The sequence below is a fragment of the Arvicanthis niloticus genome, chromosome 9 (assembly GCF_011762505.2).
Source record: "Arvicanthis niloticus isolate mArvNil1 chromosome 9, mArvNil1.pat.X, whole genome shotgun sequence".
Lineage (NCBI taxonomy): Eukaryota > Metazoa > Chordata > Mammalia > Rodentia > Muridae > Arvicanthis > Arvicanthis niloticus.
Window position 1 is genome coordinate 58,872,419 of NC_047666.1, and position 21,610 is coordinate 58,894,028.

A 21,610-nucleotide genomic window follows, 5' to 3' on the forward strand; every position below is an offset into this window, starting at 1 on the left:
TAGTGACAGTTACTGCTGATGATAATTTGTGACCACTGGGTACCAGGCATTCATTTGTGTAATTTCCATAGTAAGCTCAGGGCACATCATAGCCTTTTCAGATGGGGAAACTGAGGCACACAGGATAAGGGATTTGGCTACAGTCAGTCAGTGGTAGAACTGAGCTTCTAGTCCAGGTCTGATTCCACAGCCATGTTCTAAAATATTATACCACACTGCTCAACAGAGATGGCTGAGTCAAGTTCTCTGAACTGTGGGAGAACACGCTCCTGGGCTGGACTGGGAGATTCACCCATTCATTCATTCATTGATTCATTCATTCATTCTTCCTTCCTTTCTTTTTAAAGCCAAGGTCTCATATAACTCAAGTTGGCCACTGCCCAGACACACATGGGATTGCAAGCATGTATCACCAGGCCCAGCTTAGACAAAATGATTCTTAAAAGGATGTCTGTTCTCGTGTTCAGGGCTAACCCCTCACTAAGCAGGCTGAAGACTGTGAATGCACTTGACTCAACTTAGTGCTACAGAGAAGATGAACACAACACATCTGTTCTTACAACTTCCCCAGGGAAGGGAGGCAAAATCAACCACTCCTGCTCTGATGCCCCTCACTTTATGGAGCATCTGATATGAGATATGGGTTATTATTGTCTTCCTTTTTAGTGTGTGGCTCTCCCCACCCCCCAGGATTTTTCTGTATAGTCTAGGCTGTTCTAGAATTCACTCTGTAGACCAAACTGGCCTCGAACTCGGAGATCTACATACTTGTGCCTCTTAAGGGCTGGGATTAAAAGTATGCACCACCGCTGCCTGGATTTTGTTTGTTTGTTTTTCCATTTTTATAAAAGACTCTTCAAGGACAGAAACCATGGTTTGAACACGCATGGTAAATGTGCCCCCGCCGAGTCACACCATTCCTACACTCTTACGATTTTTCTTTCTTTAATGGAATTTAAGTATTTATGTTAGATAAATTCTGGTTGCATATCTCGCCACCACACAACCTAAGGTTAAGCCACTTTGCCCTGCTCAAGGGTTTATCAATGTGCCTGGCAGAACTGCGGGACTGGCAATGAGACAGGAGTGTAGGGTGTGTTCCTGTGGGCGCTTTGGATCCACTGCAGTCACGTGACTGAGGCCTCAGGTCAATGGAAAGCCCTGGAACTATACCAACAAAGGGGCTGCCTACGGGGCCAGCACAAGGGTACCGTACCGCATTGCCTGCCCCAGATCGTTCTGCTGGGATGCGTCTGCTCAGACATATGCTCTGGCAAACATTCTCACCTTTAAAAATACATCTGCCCATCACCTCTAAGTAAAATTTCTTGGTCTGAAGCCTCAGCTCTGACATCGGAGCTCTGTGAGAGTCTGGCTTGGACTGACTGTGCATGCTTGTCATCCTGGTCTCTCCCACACCCTTCTCTACTGACACAGGAAACTCTGGACCACCAGAGGGCATCACATACAGATATAAATGCTGAGGTAAGAGGGTACACTGCTTGGTCCCATCACTGATCAGCTAAACAGATTTGACACTGACTGGCGAAGCCAGACACCTCTGGTGTGTGGCCCCTAGCATGTGAAGATTTTGTTCCTCTCTTTGCCCACCGCCAAGTGGCTTTGTCAAGGCTTCAGAGTCACCAGTGGCAAGTCACCGCTACCCCAAGCCTGGTACCCTCTGTGGAAGCACCTGGAGGCATGCTGTTTCCAGCTTGCTTTCCTTCCTGGGAAGGTCTTTCCTCTCCTGCAGACTTGTAAGCCACAACTGGTGGATCACAGTGTCACTTGCCTTTTCTGTCACCTTTTCAACCATTCACAAAGGGCTAGGGGCGTGGGCCGTGCTCAGGCAGTCTAGGGGTGTGGGCCATGCATGCTCAGGAAGTCTTTCTTACAGACTGTGACTCTTTCCAGGCCCGCTCCATCTAGAGATGGTTACCTACACAGCTCTAGACGTGCAGGGTCACACAGTAATGATGGCTAACCTTGATGGTGGGGAGAAAGGGTCACAGGGCAGCAGGGAAAACAGGAAGAGGCTAGGGCCTGGATCTCTGAATATGGAGTTGGAAGCTCAGGTCTGGTCCTGGTTACCATTGGTTTCTCCCCACAACAAGGGGACAAAACACATGGCCCACGTTTATCCCTAGGACTCCCATGAACACATGATCAGCAGCACCAGTGGAAACTCCAAATGCTTAGACGTGTTAAGGACCATTCTAAACCCCGTGTTCCTACCTGTTCCTTAACCTTCACACTGTCTCTGAGGAAGGCACTAGATTCGGAAACTGAGGGATTTGCCTAAGGTTTCACAGCTGGTAAGAGAAGAACTAAGATTCCAACCCAATCAAACTGGTTCAAATTTCCTTGCTCATCAAGTTCCTTTGCTGCCAGCCAAATCTGGGAACCCAGTAAAGCTACTGCCCTAGGAACCCTGTAGCTGGGCAAACCATGGGCATCAGCTGACCTGCTGGCCACATCCTCTTCGGTGCCTTTGTCTAACACGCTGCTTAGGTTATGCTCGGCCTGCGTCTCCTCAGGTACCTCCTCCAGCTCCTCTATCTGCCTCACAGATCGGCGGTAGTTCTCCAGCTCGATCCTCTCAGGGGTGCCCCTCAGCCTCTTGGCGATGCTGGGCTCCTCCAGGCCATTCATGCTGGTACCTGTGGGAAAAGCAAACAGGCAACTGAGGATGAAGGGCAGAAGCTAAACTCCAGCAATGGATGATGGGAGCTGGTGCTGGATGAAAGAGAATGTTGACCATTGAGGCAGCCATAACTCATTTCTCAGAAAAAGATGCATAGTTCTCCTAGAAATCAGACCATGGGTGAAGGAAAGCTGAAAGGGTTTCCACTTGACTGGCCTGAGGACAGGAGATGACACTGTGGGTGTGTGCAACATTTCCCTAAGTCAAGATGGAGAGATGCCATCTTACAGGTAACAGTGACTGGGTGTGGGTTAAGGACCTGTACAGGGCTTGCAGGTGGGTCTCTTCCCCAGGGACTAAGAGAGTCACAGAGAGAGAGAGCACCATACTTCCCGTGGCCCCCACAAAGATAGTCTGGTAGGAATCTGCTGAGGCGTCTTGTAGATGTGTTGCACAGGATCTGCCAGTATCCTGTTGCCATGTATTTGACAAATATCTTGTAGGACAAACACACCACAGTGGCAGTGCAGAGCCCTTTGCGTGGTTGTGCAGGGGAGAGTGGGGCCAAGCTTGGCAGTGTGGGGCAGGTGCTGCCCATTCAGCATGCCCGTACACAACAAGTATACCTTCCCTGTATGCACGTACGAGGGAGGTGAAACCACATAATTTTCTGCCCCTGTCATTCTTCACACAGGGGTCTAAGCATCTGACAGGAACCACCAGAAGATACTTTTTAAAAAATTCTACCATTTCTACCTCATAGCTTGCTTTTAAATATTTCAGAGCAACACTATAGACTCACAGTGCTTCTAAAACTTAAACCAGATACAAAGCATCTCTGACTTGAGTCTGCTGCAGTCCACAGCAGGTGTCCTGTCTCCTTTCTTGCTACTACTGTTCGTTTTGACACTTGCCACTGTCCCAGTTCTGGTCAGAGGACCCTTGTGAATCCTGTCATGTCTTCTGTGTCACAACACCACAGAGGTACAGCCATACGAACCTAAGTCAGATCCTGACTCCATCAGGACTGAAAGTGCTGACACGGTCCAAGAATGGACTCTCGTGTGGAGAATTCTGAGTGCTTGTGAGAAACCTCCAAGAAAACAAACTAGAGTCTTGTGACCTTAGTTTCTTCAAAACAAGTAACTGTTCTTAGATTGTGCGCCTCCCAGTTGTAGCGGATAGGAGTGAGCTTACTTCAGATTATTCATTACAACTGGCTATTGTTATTTGTTTATATGCCTCTATGGAAAAAACATGTTTTTGCCATGTGCAGCTTGTCTTTGTGATTGCACACGGCTTGAACTCCGTGGGAACTTTACTCAAGTGATTTTTCCTAACCCTCAGAGTATAAACTGTCTGATGTTGAATAAAGCTGGCCACGGCAGGAGACTTTAGCCTGCCTCATTTTTAGGCTCCATTTTCCTAGGCCACACCGCCTCTAGAGCAATGAACAAGGCAGAAGGAGCTTAGAGACACTCTAATCCTCTCAAAGTCGTACCCTGGCCTGTGGCCAGGATGACACCCGCCTCCCAGGGTTGGTGTGAGTGTGAGGGTACCAACTCTGGAACCTCAGTCTATCCCCCTCCTCTTCTCCCACAGAGCAGCACTTAGCAAATATGGGTGAATCCACAGAGCTGATACCCAGCAAGGTTCCTGCATCCCCAGGGTGTGCATTTACACACAGGAGTTGATGGCCACTCGCTCCGGACCACCTGATGCAGACATAAGGGAAGAGGTGGCAGCGCTAGGTTAAATGCACACATACCTGTGTTTTAAGATACATGGTGAAGAAGAAAAGTAGGAACAGGCCTAGCAAAGCAGGGAGCACTTTCCACACCATCCTGACAACCTGAGGTCAATCCAAGAACTCTCAGAGAGGTGGAAGGAGAGAAGCACTTCCACCCGTCAAGGGTGAGGTTGCCCTTTGACCCCCACATGTGCTTTGTGACGTGCCCCTCCCAAACATACATCATACACACACTCAGCATAATAAATGAAATTGCTTTTGCTTTGTTTATAAAACAAAAGGCAGAGCCCAGGTGAGAGAGTGTCAGGAATGATCCAGGCTCTGACTAGGGCCAGTCTCTCACTGCTGTCATAGTCTAAGCACGGAGATAACACTGAAGTTTTGCATGCAGTGCCATACCTACCCAATTTGGGACAACAGGGGTCTTTTCGGGCAGACCTGAACTAGTTTAGCAACTCTGGGATAGGAAATGCTTTGAGGGTTGGCATTTCTGTTGTTTGCAGGTTTTTGCTGTCGAGACAGGGTCTCTAGCTCAGGCTAGCCAATTCCCTATAGCCAAGGCTCATCCTCCTGTCTCCCAAGTGCTGGGATTAGAGGCACGTGCCACCATACCTGGTTCATTTGGTGTGGGGATTGAACACTGGGCCTCATGCATTGTTGGGTAAGCAATGAGATATAACCTCAGCCCCAAAGTGTTTTCAACTCCTGTGCCAGGGCACGAGAGAGTTTTTCTATGAATACAGTCAGGTGCAGGGTTCAGTCTTAGCACATCTGCTGCATCTCCAGCTCTGCTGCAACAGCAGCTTTCAGAGTGACTAGAGACTCTTTACTGAACAGCGAGATCCGATGCTAAGTTTGTTCACAAATCCAAGCACACGTGTGCTGATGGGATCTGACAACACATCCTTGTGTTCACCTCTCCTAGTGCTCTCACCCTCAGGAGCGCCATTTTAAATACCCTGCTCCATCTTCCAGAACTAAGATCGTAGCCTTAAAAGTATAATACACACACACACACACACACACACACACACACACACACACACACACAGAGCTAGACGAGGGTGTCTGGGAGCTAAGTGTGCAGAGTACAAGAGAGGGCAGGCAGCCAACTCCTTCTCCAAAGCAAAGCTGTCTGCCCAGGCCTCAGGAGGGCACAGGTTCCAGGTGCTGGCTCATCCACCCTTTCCTTCTTCATCAACACCCACAAACTCCATGGAACAAAGATGAGGACTCCCTGACCACACAGCGAGATGCTTTCTCAGCATGTGCCTGATGACTGCTCTTACATGAAAAATAAAAAGAGGAACAGACACGAAGCAAGCGTAAACTTCCCAGGAACTCCAGTAATACAGAGCAATAACAGTATTTCTTTTAGGAGAAAAGAGGAAAATCAGAGTAAGAACTATCACTTTGGGGCAAACATTCTAACCCCAGCAAGGCGGAGTGCAGAAACACACGGGAGAAGCAAAGTCGGGTTGTGCTGATGCTTGCTCTGTGCTGGGATCTACTAGGATCTCGGGGGAAGACGGCAGACGCAAACCCCATTTCCATTCTTACACAGACTTGTGGACAGTGTGCCAGGCATAAGCTATCGAGAACTACGACATATGCATGCTCGTATGGCCATGAGAATACTAAGAAAGCAGTGTCCATCCTGGGTACTCAGGGAAGGTCTTCTGGAGGACTACATAGTTAACCAGCATTGAAATGTGCAGACACTTAGGTGCCTGAGGTTACACAGCCTGTGGGCAGGGGGACTAAGAATTGAACTTCAAGAGGACAGCAGTAATTCAAGAGGCCACCATGTTGTCCCCAGACTTGTGACACAAAGAGAGAACACTTGCAGAGTCCTAGTCACTGCTCCCTTCCCAGGCCTCACCAGACTGTGGTTCTTTATATTAGAAAATGTCTTAACAGACACGCTGGAGTCTGGAGTAGCAGGCATTCTGCCCTCTGCCTGGTGTTATTTCTCTGCAGAGTCTACAAGCCTTGCAGGCTGATGGATCTTCAAGCATCAGAACTTGGCAGTTCAAGCCCAGAGCCCGAGGCTCTTGGGGGTGGAGATGCTACAATTAACAAAAAGACAGTCAGAACCAGTCAAAACTTTTCAGATCCTTCACATGTCCAGTGCTATGGAAGGATGCTCTGAGAACTTTAAGTACCTTGCTGGAGATCTTGAAAAAAAAAAAAAAAAGGCAGAAGGCTTGATTTTGTGGCTTGCAACTATAACCCAAGAACTCAGGAGGCTGAGGCAGGAGCATTGAGATGAGCGTGGGCTATATAGCAAGACCCTGTCTCAAAACCCAAACCATCGAACCAAAGTGAAGGGGAAGCTGGGAGCCATGGCAGATACATTTGCGGGGGAAGAGGCAGGCAGAGCTCTGTGAATTCCAGGCCAGCCAGGGCTACAGAGTGAAACTCTGTCCCAAACAACAGAAGTAGACAGGCTCACTCGAGCTTTCAGTGACAAAGGACTACTTAGACAGAGAACCTCAAGGACTGGGGTCTCACAGAGGCTCAGTTTTCCCAAAGGGAAGATGATGTCCAGTGTACCGCACATTTCCAGCCCACAACGTTAAAGCACTTTGGCAAGCACGGTGCCAATGAATCAAGATCAACATCCTTGACTCTCTGTCCTGACCAAGGAGCTATCAGACAGACAGGTGAAGAGAGGCAGAAAAGGAAGAAGTGGAGTGGTAAAGGCCTCCGTGGTAATCTCGACATCATCGGACCGGGACACCCCCTCCCATTGACAAGTATAAGTGTCTGGGAGAAGGAACTGCAAGAGACAAGGGACGAGAGTGAGCAGCCTCTGCAGTCTCAACACTGGTATTTAAAATGCTTTGAAGCTTGCGAGCCACTTAAGAAGCTGAGGCAGAAGGATCGCTTGGGCCAGGAATGCTTGGGTAACACACCGAGACTGTACTTCTAAACAAGTAAACAAGGCTGGCAGAAGTTGGTTTGAGTAGGTAAGGAATAGGCAGCCTCGTCAGGATGGATGGCCACCTCCCTCCACATCATGCTTAGTCAGAGTGGCAGCTGCGGAGGGACTTCCCAGCTAAAAGCGGAATGAAAGACCTGGAATCAGTTCCAAGGCTGATTTGTCTCTCAGTCGGTACAGGCTGATCTCAGGTCACAGGGAGGCCAATTACAGCCTCATGCGTACCAAAAGGGAAGAGCTCCCAGGAACTGGCTGCATCCTAAATAGGAAAAAGGTCCTGGGCCTGACCTGAGGCTCTTGTTTTGGAACAGTCACTGCCCACAGGAGCTCCATACATCATCCCCAAAGCAGCGCTTGCTAACAGGACAACCTGCTCTCAGCTGATGTGCGAGGGCTGCCAGAATCCTTTATTTGTAGCTGTCTGATTCACAGAGAGTACGAGGGATGCAGACAGGCTTCAGCGTGCTGTTCCCAGGGCTTCAGCGGCACCTGCTCTCCCTGCCCTTTCTGCAGTGTTCCAAAACTCCAGTGCTGAGTGGGGGTTGCGAGCAACCATGTACCACACAAGCCATCCTGAGGCTTTCTCTTCCCCCATCCTGAATTCATTTCTGGCTTATTTTTCCAATTCCCTTTTCCTCTAATAAAACTACAAATACACTGTTAACAACTGCACATATTTACGGGGTACAGTATGATCTTTTTATACACGTCGCAGTGAGTAGTTTCTACCTCCTCAAATGCTTACTCCGTGTGTTGGGACCTTTTGGGCCCTTATAGTTACTTTTTCCAATGAGATAATGTGGTAGAAACTGTAGTGACCTTCTGGCTGTGGGATGTTTGGCTAATCCCTCTGGCCTCATGGGTACTGGTGACCCAGTCTCTCTACCTAACGTCCTACAATAGCTGTTCTATTTATGTTTGGATGAGGGGTGGGGACAAGGCACAGGGAATGGAGGTGTCTTTCTTGGTGTCCTCCCATCAGATTTAAAGTAACATGGTACCCAGGATTCACTCATTCAACCACCAACCCCATCCATCTTCATGGACTTTCCCTTCCAGCAATCAGAGTCACAGCCAGTCCACTGGGCCTCTGTACCAGGGGAGCCTGCTTTCTGCTGGAATATGGGATCACACAGATGAAAGGAGGGACCGGTGACATTAGCTAAAGCCTGGTTAAGAAGTAACTCTGTGCCTTGAAATGATTGGTCTATCTGCAATACACTGGCCTGAAATGATTGGTCCATCTGAGATATACTGGCCTGAAGTGATTGGTCCATCTGAGATACACTGGCATGAAGTGATTGGTCCATCTGAGATACACTGGCATGAAGTGATTGGTCCAACCAAGATACAATGGCCTGAAAGGATTGTTCCATCCAAGATACACTGGCTTGAAATGATTGGTCCATCTGAGATATACTGGCCTGCTACTTTGCTATTCAGAGATCTACCTCCCCTTAAGTGGTTTCTCTCCCCCCCCCCTTTTTTTTTTTTTGGTGCTAAAGACTGAACTCCAGTCTGGTTAATGTAATTATTCCTCTTTCACTGAGGCCCACCTTCAACACCCTCTGTTCCTTTTATCAAGAAATGCTGGAGATTCGGGCTGTGGCTTTTCTTTCAGCCCATGAGCTAGTGGCTTCAGGGCTTTCCACATGTATCCACACAGCTGACCTACAAGGTCTCTGGGGAGATGTTAAGGATGAGAACTACAGAAAAAGCTACCTGGCTGACAGCATATTCCAGACTCCACAGCTACACTGAGATTGGTCAGAGTCATCTGGAGGAACTGGGAGCCTGTCCTCACCCACAGCCTCCATCCCTGCAAGGCCACAGTGGGAGCTCTGCCTCAGTTTCTTCTTCCCTGCTCTGGTAGGAAGGGATTCCACTTCAGTTCTCTCCCAGGCATGCAGGAAATGTGCATTCTCTCCTGTTTCCTCATACACTGGGATTTAGAAATCAAACCATCTGAAGTGAGGTCATTCTCCAGAGAACCATGGTCTGGTCTTACTTAGAATGCTGGCTGTCTCCTTTGGAATATAAACCTGCAGACAGAGCCATGTGTGGCACTCTGGGCTTCTGATCCCAGCAGTTTGGGAGGTTGGGCAGGAAGATTCCTTTTGAGCTCAGGCACTGGAGACAGTCAAGGTGATATGAGGGGCGGGAGTGTCTCATAAAGAAACAAACAAAATCTAAACAAAAGATTCTGGATCAAAACAAAATCAAAACCTACCAGCAACAAGCTGCAGGTGGGCTTCAGCCTGAGCTGAAGCTGGGCTAGTCACAAGACAGTAAAGAATCCACTTGGACATCGCTTCATCCTTTCTGGTTTTGCACTAAAGTTACCTATGTAGGAGTCCTGCTTAGCTGCTAACAGAACAAATGGCATCCCACTGGGAAGCATCTTGGCCTGATATCCTGAAATAAAGGATGGTTATTCCCTGCCTCAGGACTGCTTTACCATGCAGGTGTCCAATCTTCCTCCATATTTATGGGAGAAGAGGGCTGAAAGCCCCTGCAGCCTCTGAGGCCCCCTGCAGTGTGGGCAGTCTTCCCTTTCTCCAGTTTCCTGCTGTCTCCATCTTCCAAGTACTAGGATTACAACAAGTTTGCACCACTATGATTTTTATTGGTGCTGGGGATGGAACCCAGACCTTTCTGTATGTTAGGTAAACACTCTACCAACTGAGCTACATCCCCAGCCCTTACGTCTGATGGGAAAACTGTGTTTTTATTTGGAGGGATTGAGAGCAGTGGGTCTTCTGGGTCTAGGGGAAACTCAGCTGTTTTAGACATATGTGGTTACCAAGAGACTTGGGAAATTCTGAGTTAAATACCACATGACAGAGAAGCAGAATGGAGGAGCCCCAAAGGAAATAAATTAGCAGTGTACCCAGGAAGGCCACAGGAATGCCACAAGCTGGAGTGTGCTATCTTAAGAATGTTGAAGGCACCTCAGCTGCTACTCCCTCCCCATCTTTGGTTGCTGCTAGGTGACTGAGGGACTCTCAGTCTGCATGGTCTCATAGGATTATGCTTTTAAAAAATGTTGAAGTCTCTTTAGGTATTATTGCAGTATCTGGCCAAAGGGCAATCTAGGCATGCGTCACTATATTGAGGAAGGTAAAGATGCATCTTTTAAAGTACAAAATCTACTTTCTTCCCTCAACAACCACTGGTCGTGTAACATGAGGCTCTCTTGCAAGTATGTTTTTCATGTGTTGTTATACCTTACAAGTAAATTTCAACTCGGCCCATATCCATTACTAGGTCAGACTAGAAAAGAACCACATATTTGGAGTTGGGGTGTCAGGTAGTCAAAACACCAGGAATTGGAAATGTTTTCTCTTAAATGCGATGAGAACTGCACCCTACTTAAAGTCTTCTCTTCCTTAGCTGGTGCCCACCCTCATGAAACTCAAGAGCCTAAAAAATGGTAGCCTAAAAAAATGCTATCAAGCAGTGTGCTCTGCTGTTACATCTGTGCCTTTCAAACCAGTTACCTATGGGAGACCCATCAAGATCTGAGCAGCCCCAGGGAGGGAAGGCCTGCTCAACACAGCGGGCTAAGGCTAGCCCTTCCCTCCTTCTTCCTCAGTCTGTGGAACAGCACCACATCCTCTCTGTCCGGAGGCTCTCATCTGTAATTCTCTCACTCACACAATGGGTGGACCCCAAACCACAAGCTTTCCTAGGGAAGGGGGTTGTTCTAGCACTTCCATGCTCCTGCTGCCTATGAGAACACGAGGTACTGATGTTTCTGTATAAGACCAAGGTACAGATTCTAATCCTGGGAACAAGCAGAAGAATGCTTCATTATCAGTATAACAATCAAGTTAATTACACTGTGCTCAGTTTCTTCATCTTGATAAAGGAACTTAAGATGGTCTTTGAAGTAGTTCACATCATGGTGTACAGGCACCGGGAACAAACAGCAAATAACCAAGCCAGGGAGAAGGGCCAGCCACTAGACAGTACAGAGGACACTGGGGAAAGCAGAGCTTGCTTTGACAGATTTGCTAATGGTTCAGGGGACACTCAGCATGTAGGCCCTTTGATGATTGCATTTTAGAATTGCTATTTCCCTTGATGGTGAGTTAGTTCCAGGGAGCAGCTTGTATACTGGACAGAAGCTAGACCAAGCAGGAGGCAGTGGCAGTAGAAGGACAGAGGCCCATGACCAGTGAGAAAGGACATTTGTGCCATGGGCTTTCCCTAAGGTGCCAGGCTTATTTTCTTATGCTTTCTTTGTTGCCTGTTAGGCAAGTCTTCCACGCCTAACACTGTAGCCAGGGCCCTCTTGACACTCCCAGTCCATGTCAAAAGCTAGTTCCACAGTAGTACATGTGTTGCCAGTTATACAGTTCCAGCATAGACTTGGTTCTGATTCATGGAACATCTTGGAAGTGATGGATGGGTCAATGAAAGGCTCTCTGAACCAGGTTTCCAGGGCCTCTCTGTCTTCTTTTGTTCCCCTTTAAGGACACAAAATCTCATACACCACACTCTCTTGAGTTGAGATTATTTTGGAAAGGAACTAAAACCTCCTCTAGCGACACCTACACCTTCCACCTAAGACACAGGAGTTAGCGGATTGGCTGGGAAAGGACTGTTAGTGTCTGGACCAAACAGACGCTGGACACTCAGGCCAAGGGACCGACAGTGCACTGACCCAGGCTGTGGAGGACCTGGCCCTGTGAGTGCTCCTGTGGGGGAGAGAGGCTGCGTTCTGCAGTTGTAGCTCACTCTGGTCCTCATTCATGCGCTGATTCTAAAGCCTCTGCTCCAAGTGGGCCACGAGGAGACCCCAGACTTTGGGGAATAAGGCTTTTGTAATGAGATAGTACAGAGCCATACAGATCTCAGTACTGTGATGGATAGATGCTCGGCTAAGATGGTGTGTATTGTAGCAGGTTCTCCCCAGGTCAAGCATAGAGAGATCTAGTTTAAGGTAAACCCTATCACGAATTGTTAACAATCTTAGTTTATGGAGTCAGCAGGTGACTTCACATCCTATTCATGCAGGCAAAAGGAAAAGCGAGGGCAGATTAGGCAAACACTTGCCCACATTTAACTATCTCCGAAAGAGCTGGGATCCAGTGCAGCTCAATGCCCTGGCATTGCTACGGACCGGAAAGTTCCAAACTAAGCTGTTTCTGCTTGCAAGTAGTACAACCCATCAGACAATCCCATCTAACCCTGCAGGGTGCCTAGACCCCGAAGGAAACCCATCAGCTAGCCAACAGAACCAGAGGGAACCCATCAGCTAGCCAGTAGAACCAAGCCTAATCATTTCTCCCTCTCCAACTTTTCTGCCACTTTCTGGAATCTCTACCAATGATAATCATATTTGATATTCATAGACGCTTCTAAACAACCAGGATAGATTTGATTTAGCTATTTGCTGTTTACAAGAGACTTTTAGGATACAGAGAGGACCAGGGGGCTTCCTTCCCTCCTTTCCCTATAGATGGGAAACAAGGTGCAGGAAGGTCACGGTGGAAGTGGACAACAGGTGGCAGTAAGTAGCTCAAGGTGCTGTCTTCAGACCTACGTTTGTTCTATTTAGATAACTGCAGCCTTTGAGGCTGTGGTCACCACAAGGGATGAACACATTCTGTGGGTGCAGGGATAACCCACTGGGGTTGCGTAAGAGAGTAGTGGTTCTGTTCTGGTTTCTAACTAACTTGGGCTGTCTGTATCCTTTAGTACAGAGTGTTAGTATGAGTCTCTCTCTCTGAATGAGCACGCACACACTGGGATTACTGGGATGTACACATGCTCATGGTTTACATAGGAGTAGGCAGCAAAGTCCAGAGGTCCTGTTGTGGACAGTGAGATTTCACATCCCCCTTCCTTATTCCTACCTCCTCTTGTCCCCAACTTTCTGCGAGGTGCCCTATCATCAATGGCTTGTCTTCATATGTAGCTCACAATCTGACTTCTTCGTTGTGGGCCAACTGGTAAACAACTACAGATGTCTGGTCATTCCAACTTAGGTAGGAGGATGCTCCTGGCCTCTAATGAGGAGAATCCAGAGAAACTACAGTGTACAAGACGAACCCCCAAAGCACTACTCAGTCCAAAACGTCCACAGTGCTGAGCTTATGGAACCCTGGCTTAGAGGCTCTATCAAATAACCTCTAACCTCAGAGAAAACAGGTCCCCCAAGCCATCTAGATCTGAGTGTGGCTTGTCTGGAGTATACAGCAGGAAGAGTAGTGAGCTCAGGGGTCCTCTCCTAAGGTGCTGACCCAAGCCATCCAACTCACGGTAGAGGCAAGCTATGAAGGACCAGCCAACTGAGGCCTGCCATGCTTAAGAGACAGCCTTTGGCTGGTGTCCAGAGAGAGGAAACCAGAGATGCCAGAGACTGAGGCATATCAGTCCAGTGCAGCAGACTGAGAACATGATCCACACACCTCTCACTATCTGCAGCCCCACCACACCTCACCTCCAAAGGTGACTGCCCATCCCCCATGGTGCCACTCAAACAACCCTACCCTCTTTCTAGGTCTGGCTTGTGAGGGAACCCCAAAGGAGAGATTCCAGGGACTGAAAGATGGAGTTAGTCAACTGTTCTCCTTTATCCCTTTTCTCTCAGGGGTGCCACAGCCTGCTGCTGAGCAGAAGAGCACCTAATGTTATAGCAGGCCCACTCACCACACCCAGGAGGGATTGGACACACGTGGAAAAACATCTTTCTCTTTGCATTCTTTCTTCCATTTTCTAAGTACACTCTGCCTAGAAGCTCCAGGGCTCTCTGTTGTGGCATGTCTTTCCAAAGCTAGGGCAAGGCCGTGTCCACACATGTTCAGGAGACTTCCTGCAAGCATGCTACGCTTGGCCAAATTTCATTCAATGGGGCAAAACCAGAGCTGCTCACTGGGATAACAAGGACACTCAGCGCAACATTTAGCAGTTGGTCACTTTTAAGAGCTCTGAAATGGAACTGGATCAAACCTAACGAGAGTAACTTCCAGAGGCTGGGTGTGGCCCTATGGCAAAGTGCCCGTCCTTAGCAAGCAAGAGACCCCAAAGGCAATGCCCAGCACCTAAACAAGTAAGAGTTCTATTTTTCTCTTGCTGCAGGTGATTTGCCTCAGGCTGCCAGTACAAAACCATGCCCCTCCTTCCCTATACTCCAACAGCACACAGAGCCAGGAGAATAATTCCTCATGAGGACTGTGACTGGAACTGTAAATCATCCCTGGAGGTTTTTACAAAGAGAAGGAAGATGGAGAGCTGGCTCAGTGGCACACAGGTACCACCTGCCTGGCATGGGTAAAGTCTTAGGTTCCATCCCTGACACTGGAAAAGTTAAAATAGGAGGCAGAGATGCAAAGACGTGAAGCTAACAACAGATCTGTAAGCCTGCTGACAGGATGGGCTTCCCCTGGAAGCGCAGACGGGCCCACATCATGGTCAACCCTATATGGCCTTAGGTGTGAGTATCTGACGTGACTCCAGTTCACTCTCTCACAGGTTAACTCACAGCTGATTGTTTCCTTCCTCAGTTTGATGATCCTCTTACGTATCAGTGACGAAACCCTCTGTCCTGCCGTCTTCTGACTTCCCACAGAAAAGTTCCCAGCCCTGCCTGGGAATCACTGCCCCCTAAACAGAGGGGCTGTGTGTTTTCTGTAATAAAGAGATGTATCCTTGTTGACGTACGGGGCGCATCCGCACCTTCACAGAAACGGCAGTGCAAAGCTCTCGCTCTCAGAGAGCTCTTCTCTCAAGAGTGTGAGGTGACAGAATAGGGACAAAGGGAATCTGTGTACACAGGGGGCTCACCAGCACATCCCGCCATGGTTCCTTGGCTTCCGTGTCTGCTCCTAGCCCAGACCACTGAAGGGCTTAGCGAGTGTATTCAGAGCCAGCACTGCCGCTGTCAGCACCATTATGTGCCTTCCTGTTTCTCCACTTAATTTTACTTTTTTGTTTGTTTGAGGCAGGGTTTCTCTATGTAGTCTTGGCTGTCCTGGAACTCACTTTGTAGAAGAGGCTGGCTCCAAATTCACATAGATCTGCCTGCCTCTGCCTCCCAAGTGCTGGGATTAAGGGTATGAGCCACCACTGCACGGCTACTTTTCTTTTTTGAGATAGGATCTTGCTATATAGTCGGTGTGATGCTGGCTACATAGCCCAGGCTGGTCTTGAAATCACGGTCATTCTCCCACCTCAGCCTCTTGAATGCTAGATTACGGACACATGCCCCCACACCTGGCTTAGTGACTATCTTCTTCTCTATCTTTTTCTTTTTAAATGGTATTGGGGGGGAGGATTTGGGGATTTGATCTAGGGCCTTGAGCAGGCTAAAACAACTACCCTATCACTCACCTGTATCTCTAGCCTCCAACTTTATATTCTGTGATCTTGTGTGGCAGGTACACTGAAGAGCATCAATCATGGAAGAAGACAAGAGGGGTTCGAAAACCTCCAATTTCCTACAGTGTTTCTGGGGATAATCCTCTAGCCCCTCCCCAGGGGGTGTAGAACGGGAAGACAAAGACTATTCCTGGCTCCTGGCGATGTAGCAAACAGGAGGATATTGGCTTTAGTATTGTGCACCCCATCAGTCAGTCCCCTTACCCCACACCAGTATAGCTGCTTCTCAGTGACTGCACAGACTCAGGCCAGCAGTGCCTGGAGCCACCTTCCTTCCTTCCATGTGTCACAGTTCCTGCCAGTGTTGACTCCTCAGGAACACAAACCAGAGAAGAGGAAGGCAGCTGGTGGCTTAGTCACTCATCAGACTCAAATATAGGAGAGTGCCTGTGCCTTTTATACAGAGCCCACCAACCTGGTCTCCGGGTGGTAGAACAGTGGGAAAGAAACCATATAGCTGGCCTTTCTAATCTGCTATTGTAGATTCTGGCAGTCCTAGAAAAGTACATAGAAGCCATTATAATCTCCTTTCAAGGGATGCCAAGGTCAGAGATGAGCTCCCTTCTCCAATGTTCCAGTCAGTCTGAATCACAACTCAGTTTTCAAGTTTCAATCTGAGCAGATACTGAATGCCAAGGGGATTCCTCTTTCTAGAATTTTCTCCAAATTGTTGTCATGGGTGTACTGGAGAAAAACAAGGCCCACTGAGTCACAACACTGGTCTCCTGTAATTATTTTTATATGAAGGAGCATCTGCCACCAAGGTTGCCTTTCTCAAGGAATGAGCCTTAACATAAGAGGCATGCCAGCCTTGAGCATCAAACCTAGCGACCATCTGACCTTAGTCTTAGGAAGGGATACAATGCTGGGCACAAAGATGCTGGGTTCCAACGACAGGGACAACTGCACATAAAATTAGCTCCTGGGGACGAACAGTCGCAGGTGAGGACATACAAGGAATCAGGTTCCATTTCCTCTGCAGTAACTGCGACGAAGAGGGACTAATCCTGGTATCTTACAGAATCACAGGAGGAGGAAGACAGTCACAAGTCACTGTGGGCAAGTTAACACATAATGTACAATCAGAAAGAATCAAGTACAGAAAAAAGTTCCAGCAAAGAAATCAGAAGAGGCCAACAGAAACCCTAACTCCATCTGTACAGACCCTACCAATGATTATCCTGGGAAAATCTGGAGCAGGTCAGACTTGTGATCCTGCATTCCTAGAAGGTTTCCTAAGTCTCCCTTACTTCCAACAGTGAATGAATACATTCACCATTAGAGAACATTCTGCCTATATTGTGAATACAGCCCCTTGGGAGGAAAAGGCCGTCAAAGTCAAGGTAACTAAACAGCCTTAACTAAAGTTTCAATGTTGACTGCAACTCAATCTCTCGCCACCTGCCCTTAAAAGACTCATTAAAGCACCTCAGCTATTCTTAAAAATGTTTACAAACCACTTATGCAAAGCTGAGAAAAAGATGACCCATGGGAAGTAAAAGAGAGATGGTGAACACGTGGCCAGTAACACCTGGAAGTAATTGAAGGTTGTTCCCTATGCTAGAGGCCCGCCTCCCTTCCTCAGGTGTGTGGAGGGTGCTTTTGCACAATCAATCCTACATCCTCTGGAACTATGTCATGAGGAAACAATGAGTGACTGGGAAATTTGGTAAACACCGTGGGTGGGGACAGGAGCAGCCGGCAGGCTCGTGACATAACCTAGGTCCAAACGTCAGTGGGGTCCCTGACTGCATCGTGACTCACTCGCTTGTTGGCACTTGCTAGATGCTTGCCACATATGGGCTGTGAGGTAAGACCATGCTTGGAGCTGGAATCCAGTCTTCCTAAAATTTCCACCTACTCTGAGGTGAGAGCCTCACTGGGTGGTTTCTTATTTACACTCTCGTGGGCCCCTTGTGGGGGTCTCTTATTCACATGCCACCACCCTGCCCTCCATTTCAGCATGAAAATAAATAAGAGAGTGGTCATCTGTACGGTCTGTTCTTCCATGCCTGTGCTCAGCCGCTGTGCCAGGGAGTGTCTTCATTTAAAAAAAAAAACTGTCAGGGAATGTGTAAGAAAAAAAAGAACAATTTAAAGCTGTTTCAGTAAGAAACCGAGTGCCCTTGGCGATTTCCCAGGAACTTTACAATGGCCTGCACAGAATCACATCAGCTGTTAGGCAAATCGATACATTGTCCCAATGACATCGGCCCTCCTTCCCTTATAATTAGGTCTGGAATGGTGGTGAGAGCAGCAGAGGGTTCCAGTTTGAAGATCATACACTTATATGATCCTCTCTTACTACTGGCTCTTGGTCAGTCCTTGTACCTGTTACCTCTCTCTCCTCAATTCCTTTGTAGGCACAGAACGATATTTCAAAGAAAGAGGGGTCGGTTACTGTGGCAAAAAGGGTCCTGGCCCAATGTACCAACTCCACCAAGAAGCCTGATGTTCTTCAACTTCTCAGAGGTCTACTGCTGGCCAGACAATTCCAGCAAGGGACAACACCCAGACTTCCCTGGACCCAACAGAATAAACTCAGTGTAGAGTACCTCAGCCACCTAGGAGCCCGCTTTTGGCCCTGTTTGGCCTGCACTCCCGTGGCTGGCACGCTGACATGGCACAAGTTTCACTACTCCTTGGCTAGCCCCATCATGCTTGAGTGGGACAGGCTGGCCTCTCCAGGCTTGAGGGCAGTCCAATGACACTAGGAGATGGGGCTCAGGTCCCCTGCTAACACAGGACAGGAGAGATGTCAGCTATAGAGCAAAGGGCCCTCAGTGTTATCAGGACCCTGGTCATAATGCCTGAGGGTATCCTAGCAAGTACACCAATGCAGAGGGAAGACACCTAACCGGTCCTAGTTCGTCTGAGGACGGTCCTAGTTTGTCTGAGGATGGTGCCTGGCACTATGTCCTCTCAGCAGCCTTGGACTCTGGGCAGATATTTGTTCTTCATCTGCCAATCCTGAGGTCCCTCATGCTGGCTCACTAAATGGGGGAAGACATGGGCAAGAATAACATTTTTCTTGCTTTTCTCTATTTACAATTGCTGCAAAATAAGACATCCTGCACCCTGCCACACCTCACACAAGGTCCTTCCATTACCAGGGATACACTAAGTGGATAACCTGGTCCCCACGGCCATCTGTGGCCTCCCTACCCTCAGTGTAAGTCAGGGTCCTGGGGAACAGTGGCTTCTACAGCCCACGTTCCATACCTGCCTGAGCCTCCCTTTTTCCACCCTCCAATCAGGAAAAAGAGAAAGAAAAGAAAAACTCAGAAACCTGAAGATTGTTTGGAATTTATTCTCTTAAATAAGAATGTAACATTTGTTAAAAAAAAAAAAAAAGAAAAGAAAAGAAAAAGAAAAAACCTTAAAGCACAACACCTTGGTTTCACAGTAATGGCAAAACAAAGTTACACAATTAAATAAAAAACTCACAAAGCAACACACCAAAAAAAACAAAAAACAAAAAACTCACAACAGCACAGATTAAAAACAAGGGCAAGGGAAAAGCTTTAGGGAAGGTCAGAGTGGACAGCGAAGTGTTGCTCGGCACAGCTCATCGTCCCACTCTGGCTTCTAAGTACCACAGTTTTGGGCATCGTTTGCTGCTGCTCTCCTGCCTCACCCCAAGGGAACAGTAGGGCGATTAAAAGTGAACCCTTTACTTCACTGGCCAGTATTCAGTGGCACAGAGGGCCTAATGGGTCCCATTGTCCTGCAGGAAGCAGCCAGGCACAGTGAATGCTAAGATAGTGGCTATCTGAGATGGCCATGGTGGAGCTGACTGACTTGAGGGAAAGTAGTTGTCTGCGACTCTCTGGTCCCTGCACCAGTAAGACTATTGCTCTGTTGGCAAGGAAAACTGATTACCTGAGTATAGGGGTGTGTACCACCCATCTTCTTAGAGACCCACATCTATGCCTCCACAAAAGGCCAGGCCTAGTGGCTGGGCTCCCTCTGAATCCTGGCTATGCTGGGGGAAGTCAAGCCAGGGCAAGCTTCCAGAGAAAGTTCCTATGGCTTTCAGACTAGTAGCTTTGAAAATAGTCTCACTGTTACCAGTTAGGGCACAGTATATATAAATAGTATCTGCCTACGCACTGAACTGAAACCCATATACACAGTACAGACAGACAGATTTACATCGAGAGGTGTGTACATGGTCCACACAGTACCACTGCTCAGCTTTGGCTCCAGTGGTCAGGGTGGGAGGCAGGAGGCATGACAGCGGCTCCACAGTGCTTCCTTTTCTGTTTTTTATCAGCAGCCTTGAAGGGAGCATGTTCCTCCTGCTCTCTGTTCCTGCAAATGTTCCTGATACTGCACACAGGGAGAAAAGCTCTCCTTTCCCCTCCTCACCCATGTGCCTTGCGCCTCACTTTTCATTCTGCATAATGGGATTCCTCTACAACCAAGGGCGTGCGCCCATGAGAACAGACATCCCGCCCAGCGTTTTTTCTTTGTCCTTTTTCCAGACTTCTCCTAAACTCCAGGTAGGTACTGTGAGGCCAGGGTAAGGAAATCTGTGCCAGGCCCACTGATGTGCAGCAGTGAGAAGAGGCGGTTTGGAAACAAAGCATTTACAGGTTTGAGAACAAAAAGAGGATTTCTGTATTAAACGCATATTACAAACAGCAATACCAGAAACAGTATCTCAAACAGGGGGATCAAGCAGCAGCTGTAGACGAGGTTACCAGAGAAGACAATGCGTTAAGGCCTACTCGGGTTGATCTACAAGGGGTTAGGAGGGTTATACTGTCATCTTGGGGGATTTTTGTGGCTGCCATTTTGTTTTTTACCACAGCACTAATTCTTGCCTAAGGAGAAAGAGCAGGAAAGGGGGAAGAACTATGAAACGCAGAAGGTACAGGATGAGGAGAGAGGGCTGCTGGCCACAGCCTAGCTCTTTCTGCTTCCCCCTCCACTGTGGGTTCCAGAGAGCATGGGCAATCGCATGGGACAAAACTGGGATCAGGTTAGTAACCTTTCTGTGACGCGGTCTGAAGCCTGGGGCACTGGGTTTTGTCTGCAGCTTCTGGAGGAAGTTTACCCAAGCACTTAAAGCTACCGTGGGGCTTGAAAAAGGTATTTCTACCAAAGAAGAAACAGAAACCTATCTCATGGCACCTATAAAATGTCACTCATAATTCTGGCCCCTGCCCCCACCCCGCCTTCTTAGGTGGCTAGCAAAGGTTAGCTCAAGAGCAAGAGCCAGGGTTTTGAGCATGTTCAGGACTCAGTGCAATGACTTGCAAACAGGGAGTCTGGTCTCCTATTGTAGGGAGCCCCTTGGGCTAGGGTACAGTGCCGGCCTTACCCTCTTTGGACATTCATTCAGCCCGGGATACTTTGGGGTGCCAGACCTTGACCGTCTCTCGCTATTCTGCAAGCCTGTTCTAGCTCAGGCCTGTCCCTGTTTGTTTTGAGTCTTTAACCACATTGGCAAGGGCATTTTCTCAGTGTTTTATGGAGAGCATGCTTCCCCTCATCTATAGATCCTTTAATTTTTGAGGGTCTAAAAAATTAAATCTGAAACTCATTACACTTTCCTTAGACAGGTAGAGAGGCAAAATGCACAAGCCAACAGAGTCAGCAAAATCAATTATAGTTCTTTTAAAAAGAACGCTCCTGCACCCTTTATCCATAGGGAAAGTGGAGCCTTTTGTTTGCTTGAGTGAGTAGTCGGGTTCCTTGGCAAAGCTCTTAGGTGGTGCTCTCACATGATCGTGTGTACATTCCAGTGTAAAACCTAAGTTGTGTCTGGGGCCAGGGCACTCTCATCTGCCAGGCTGTGCTCTGGGAGTGTCAACTCCTGAGAAACACCACCAGGGGCTGGCACACTTCATAGGGCTACAAGTCACTCATAGCTTGG

The 21,610-nt window shown here is 48.2% G+C and overlaps 1 protein-coding gene across 17 annotated transcripts in view; it reads right to left on the minus strand.

The window, feature by feature from the left end:
• Mical3 (microtubule associated monooxygenase, calponin and LIM domain containing 3) overlaps window positions 1-21,610 on the minus strand; it is a 194,537-nt gene that overhangs the window by 42,598 nt on the left and 130,329 nt on the right. For all 17 annotated transcript variants that reach the window (XM_076940475.1, XM_076940486.1, XM_076940473.1 and 14 more), the window contains one exon: window positions 2,465-2,660. In XM_076940475.1, coding sequence (XP_076796590.1) covers window positions 2,465-2,660 — 196 coding nt within the window. The remainder of the gene's footprint in view (window positions 1-2,464; window positions 2,661-21,610) is intronic.